General features: G+C 39.1%; 1 protein-coding gene across 1 annotated transcript in view; it reads left to right on the top strand.

Annotated features, from left to right (window-relative positions):
* Positions 1–6305, top strand: part of CDC42BPA (CDC42 binding protein kinase alpha) — a 774086-nt gene that overhangs the window by 720358 nt on the left and 47423 nt on the right. The window contains exons 27-28 of the mRNA XM_007936985.2: positions 184–400; positions 1928–1990. Of these exons, the coding sequence (XP_007935176.1) occupies positions 184–400; positions 1928–1990 (280 nt within the window). The remainder of the gene's footprint in view (positions 1–183; positions 401–1927; positions 1991–6305) is intronic.

Raw genomic sequence — 6305 nt, 5'->3', positions numbered from 1 at the left:
GGCAGTATCACTACGGAAGTAGGATTGCCCAACCTTCCTTCCGAGGAGTGGCTGGTGGGTTTGAACCGCCAGCCTTCTGGTTAGCAGGCAAGTGTCTTAGCCACTATGCTACCAGAGCTCCTATAAACTAGCATAAAGGGTATATATTTTCTGATATCATGAACATTGGTTAAATTGTTCTAGGTCACAGCTTCCCAGTTCTCCGCATCTAACAACAAGTGTTCAATCCTGATGCTAGCAGATAGTGAGAATGAGAAGAGTAAGTGGGTGGGAGTGCTGAGTGAATTGCACAAGATCTTGAAGAAAAACAAATTCAGAGACCGCTCAGTCTATGTTCCTAAGGAGGCTTATGACAGTACTCTACCCCTCATTAAAACAACCCAGGCAGCTGCAATTATAGGTATGAATTTACATTTATCTTATTTTCATAATTGTTTACTAATTTACCTTGTGACCAGAAACCGTCTTTCATCTAGGAATCTCCCATATTCAGTGTAAAATGTGTTATATCACAGATGCTCAACAAATATTTATTGAATAAATGAAGCCTATATTAGAACTTTGGTTTTCGGTTAGCAAGAATAAACACACTTTCCAAATGCTTGTTCTTCTGAAAATCCAACAGTGCCAAAGATGAACTGATCTATTAAGCAATCTATTTTCTGTTTGTAACTTAGAACAAGTTACTTAATTTCATAGACCTTAAATCACATATATAAATTGTTAATATTAATGACCTCGCTGAGGTTTTTGGGAAGCTTCAATAAGATGGACTGCGTAAAAGAGTGTCTTGGATATGAATTGCCCTCAGGAAATGGTAGTTTCTGTATCTGTAGTTTTAAAATTTAGGCATATTCTTACATACACATTCATCTCTTTTACTTTCTAATAAATACTGAAAAGTTTAATGAATAGTGTTCCAATTTGTTTGCCTTTCACAATTTTTTCCTCCCAAAACAAGAAATAGAACTGGACCCAGAGCACTAACAAAGTAAATTTTCCATTTTTTTCCTTATTCATTGAATAGACATTTCATTATTTTTCTAAGTAATGACATGTATTAGTTTCTAATGATTCAGTGTGTTAGTTTCTAATGATTGTTCTGTTCAAAATGACTCGAGTGATGAAGAAAACCAAAGATTCATGGAAACAATTAGTCCAAACAACTGGCACACCATGTGATCCTCACCCTATACGACAATGAACAGAAGAACTAGATGGTGCCCGGCTACCACTGTCAACCACTCAGAGGGGGATCTATGTAGGAGATCCTGGATAGAGTGGGAGAACAACGTGGAACAAAACTCAAAATCATTTGGGAGATAAAAAAGGGGGGGACCAGGTTTGCTGGTCTGATAGAGCCTGATGGAACCACTGAGACTGTGTCCCCTAGCTGCCCTTCAGGTTTGGAATTGAACCCACTCCTGTGGCTTCCAGCCAAAGAAAACCAGGCATATGAACTGAACATTTAAATTAGGTAGATATACTCCTTGGAGAGAACACTCATGGGAGAATAGAAGGGCTGTGTATGAACAGGGAGACAGCAAGGGGCAGCAGTGCGTGGAGGGAAGGACACAAGAAGAGGTAACTATGGGGAGGAAATGGGAGGGGAGCTGTTGCATTGTGGTAAATTGTGGTCAATGTCATGAGACAAAGTGTGTGTGAACGGCTGGGGGGAAGGTGAATTTGCTTTTCACACAAATCACAATTTAAAAAACAAATGACTTGAGTGATAATAATTACCACTGTATTCTGAAAGGAAAAGTTAATTGTGCAAATTGTTACTGTTAATTTTTCAATTTTTACTTATTTTAGTTACTTTACTTTCTTGCATCAAATTTCCTTTTCTAATAAGTCGTATCTAGTTTATTTCTTTAGCTTTCTATAGTGTATACTAATAAATGTTTCATTTTTCTGTCTTACATAGATCATGAAAGGATAGCTTTGGGAAATGAAGAAGGGTTATTTGTTGTGCATGTAACCAAAGATGGTAAGAAAAAAGTTAATTATTTTGGAATAACTTTAGACCATATGTTTTGTTGTTGTTGTTGTTTTGTGCCCTCGAATCGTACCTGACTCTTAGCGACCCCTCCTTGGGTTTCCGAGGCAGTATCACTACAGAAGTAGATCACCCCATCTTCCTTCCAAGGAGTGGCTGGTGGGTTTGAACAGCCAGCCTTCTGGTTAGCAGTCAAGTGCCTTAGGTAAGGTACTATGCTACCAGAGCTCCCTAGATCATATGTTTAAGAATACTAAATTCTAAATATATACCAGAATTTTATTTATTTTTTAGCTGAAACTTTCCAGATCCAATTTGATGTTTTTTGTTTTTTTAAATTTTAAGAGCTTGTTTTACATTCAATGTTACGTATACATTTAGTTTTGCTCCCCATTTACCATGTCCAACCCTAATCCAGTCTCCTCCCCTCCCTACCCTATAACTCCTCCTGTGCCCCTCATACTTATGTACTCCTGTTTGTCCTGCATTTCCTCAATTTGAATGTTGGTCTTCTGGTGTCCCGTGGTCTATTGCTCTAAGGGATGTATTACCATAGAGTATGTGGGTGTGTTAATCCTGGGTTGAGTGGTCTGTGTGTATGTATATCTTGTTAACTATTGGGCAGAGAGCCAGCCCCTGGGGGTGCTTTCTATTCCAGGCACAGAATGTATTCCAGGGCAGTAATATTGGGGGTCTCACCAGATTTCATCTGACCAGTAATGCTGGTCATTATTGAGTTTTTGGATTTTGTTTCATGTTTTCCCTCCCACTCTATCCAGAATCTCCAGATTTGATCTTTTCCTGAGTGGTTGGCATTGGTAGCTGGGCACCATCTAGTTCTGGTCTCAAGGGCCATCGTGTCTTAGGGCTGATTGCTTCCAAATGCCCTTCGTTTTGTTGTTGTTGTTCTTGTTGTTTTGCATTCTTCTTCACTTCCAATGCTAAGAGACCATTAGCTGCATCTTAGATGGCCACTTGAAAGCTTTTAAAACCCCAGTCATTACTCACCAATGTAGAATGTGAAGCAAGGTTTTTATGTATTTTGTTGTGCCAGTTGAGCCTGGTGTCCCCCAGTACTATGGTCCTGAGATGGTAGATCTATTAGATCTCTCTCCCATGGTGTCTGGTTGTCTGGGAGGGATTACTCTGTGTCTGTCCCCTATTGTTTCTGTAAGGAATGCAGGTATTTTTTATCACTGGTGTCTGTGCAAGATTAGCCTCAGCTGAATCTATCCTTGGTCTGCAGTATACGCCTGTTCACTGACCCCCATCTGATCCTCTCAGGTGTTTATGTGTTTATCTGTAGCGTGGTGTTTGGTGTTAATGGCAATGCAGTACTATAGACACATTGGTTGCTATTAGCATCTGTTGTCTATCTCTTATGTACACAATTTTGTGTCCTCCCATTTCCTAATGTTATCATGGTGGTCACAGATCCTCCCCATATATCCCTCCCCCTACCCACATCAGCATGTGGGCCCCAACTAGCCCAAAATTAATCCTTCCCCTTCCCTCCCCATCCCAGTAACCTACAAAGTGAGTTTCCTTTCCCAAGCAAACCCTTGTTTTTTTATAGTAATGGGCTCATACAGTACTTGTCTTTCTGTGATTGACTTATTTCACTCAGCATAGTGTCTACAGGTTCATCCACATTGTGAGATGATTCATGTATCCCTCATTGTTCTTTAATGTACCATAGTATTCCATTGTGTGCATGTACCATAATTTGGTTATCCACTTATCCATTAATGGGCATTTAGGCTGTTTCCATCTCTTTGCTGTAGTGAATTATGCTGCGATGAACACAGGTGTACATATGTCTGTTTGTGCTATCTCTCTCTTTAGGATATATTCCTAGTAATGGAATTGCTGGGTCAAATGGTACTTCTATTTTCAGTTTTTTAAGGAAACACCATACTGTTTGCCACAATGGTTGTACCATTTTACAATCCCACCAGCAGTGCACAAGTTCCAATCTCTCCACAACCTTGCCAGCATTTGTTATTTTCTGACCTGTTAAACTTTGCTATTATTGCTAGGGTGAGATGATATCTCATAGTTGTTTTGATTGCATCTCTCTAATGATTAACAATTGCGAGCAATTTCTCATGTGTTTGTTAGCTGCCTGTATATCTTCTTTGGTGAAGTGTCTATTCAAGTCTTTTGCCCATTTGTGAATTGGGTTATTTGTCTTTTTTGATGTTGAGGTGTTTAAGTTTTCTATAGACTTTGGAGATAAGTACTTTATCAAATATGTCATAGGCAAATATTTTCTCCCAATTTGTAGGTTCTCTTTTTACCCTTTTTGAGAAGTCTTTCGATGCGCATAAGAATTTAATTTTTAAAAAGGCCCAGTCATCTAGCTTCTCTTCTGTCTCCTGCCCATTCTGGGTTATGCTTGATAGTCTATTTATGCCGTAAATTAGGGCTCCCAGATTTGCCCCTATTTTATCTTTAATGACTTTTATAGTTTTGGGTTTTACATGTAAGTCTTTGATCTAGCATGAGTTTATTTTTGTGTATGGTGTGAGGTATGGGTCTTGTTTCATTTTTCTACAGGTGGATATCCAGTTTTGCTAGCACCATTTGTTAAAGAGGCTGTCTCTTCCCCATTTAATGGGTTTTGGACCTTTGTCAAAGATCAGTTGTCCATAGATGGATGGGTCTATATCTGGACTTTTGATTCTGTTCCATTGGTCTATCTGTCTATCATTATACCAATACCATGCTGTTTTGACTACTGTGGCTGTATAGTAGTTCTTAAAATCTGGGAGTATGAGACCTCCCACTTTGTTTTTCTTCTTGAGAAGTGCTCTGTTTATCCAAGGTCTCTTTCCTTTCCACATGAAATTAGTAATTAGTTTTTCAGATTTTTGTTGAAATCTGGATTGGGAATGCATTAAATGTGTAGATTGCTTTAGGTAGTATTGACATTTTCACAATATTTAGTTTACCTATCCACGAGGAGCTCTGGTAGCATAGTGCCTAAGGCACTTGACTGCTAACCAGAAGGCTGGCAGTTCAAACCCACCAGCCACTCCTTGGAAGGAAGGTGGGGCAATCTACTTCTGTAGTGATACAGCCTGGGAAACCCTAGGAGGTGTCTCTATGGGTCAGGTCCAACTCGACAGCACATAACAGCAACAACATCCATGAACAAGGTAGGTTCTTCCATTTATGTAGTGCCCTTGTTGTCTCTTGTAGCAGTGTTTTCTAGTTTTCTTTATATAGGTCTTTTGTGCCTCTGGTGAGGTTTATTTCTAGATATTTTATCTTTTTAATGGCTATAGTAAATGGTATTGTTTCCCTTATTTCTTTATCAGAGGACTCTTTGTTGGTGTAGAGGAATCCAACTGATTTTTGTATGTTGACCTTGTATCCTGCCACTTTGCTGAATCTCTCTATTAGTTCCAGTAGTTTTTTTATTGAGTCCCTTGGGTTTTCTATGTACAGGATTATATCATCCGCAAATCGAGATAGTTTTACTTTCTCCTTGCCAATTTGTATGCCTTTTGTTTCTCTTTCTTGACTTATTGCCCTAGCCAGGACTTCCAATACAATGTTAAATAGAAGTGATGATAGAAGGCATCCCTGTCTGGTTCCCATTCGTAAAGGGAATACCTTGAGTCTGTCTCCATTAATAATAATGTTGGCCATTGGCTTTGCATATATATCCTTTATTATGTTGAGGAATTTCCCTTCTATCCCTATTTTGCTGAGAGTTCTGAACAGGAATGGATGTTGGATTTTATCAAATGCCTTTTCTGCATCAATTGATAGAATCATATGGTTCTTTTCTTTTGTTTTGTTTATGTGGTGGATTATATTGTTTGATTTTCTGATGTTGAACCACCCTTGTAAACCTGGTATGAATAGCACTTGATCAGGATGTATTAATTTTTTGATACGTTGTTGGATTCTGTTGGCTAGGATTTTGTTGAAGATTTTTGTATCTATGTTCATGAGGGATATTGGTCTGTAGTTTTCCTTTCTAGTGGTGTCTTTCTCTGGTTTTAGTATTAGTGTTAGGCTTGCTTCATAAAATAAGTTTGTGAGTATTTCATCTTTTTCTGTGTTCTGGAATAACTTGAGTAGTATAGGTGTCTGGAATAACTTGAGTAGTATAGGTGTCGGGAGCTCTGGTAGCATAGTGGCTAAGACACTTGCCTGCTAACCAGACAGCTGGCGGTTCAAACCCACCAGCCGCTCCTCGGAAGGAAGGTTGGGCAATCCTACTTCCGTAGTGATACTGCCTCGGAAACCCAAGGAGGGGTCGCTATGAGTCGGATTTGACTCAACGGCACAT

This window comes from Orycteropus afer, unplaced genomic scaffold, assembly GCF_000298275.1.
Source record: "Orycteropus afer afer isolate SDZICR_OR568_19922 unplaced genomic scaffold, OryAfe1.0 scaffold00039, whole genome shotgun sequence".
Classification (NCBI taxonomy): domain Eukaryota; kingdom Metazoa; phylum Chordata; class Mammalia; order Tubulidentata; family Orycteropodidae; genus Orycteropus; species Orycteropus afer.
The sequence above is the reverse complement of the archived record's forward strand: the minus strand, read 5'-3'. Positions and strand labels throughout refer to the sequence as shown.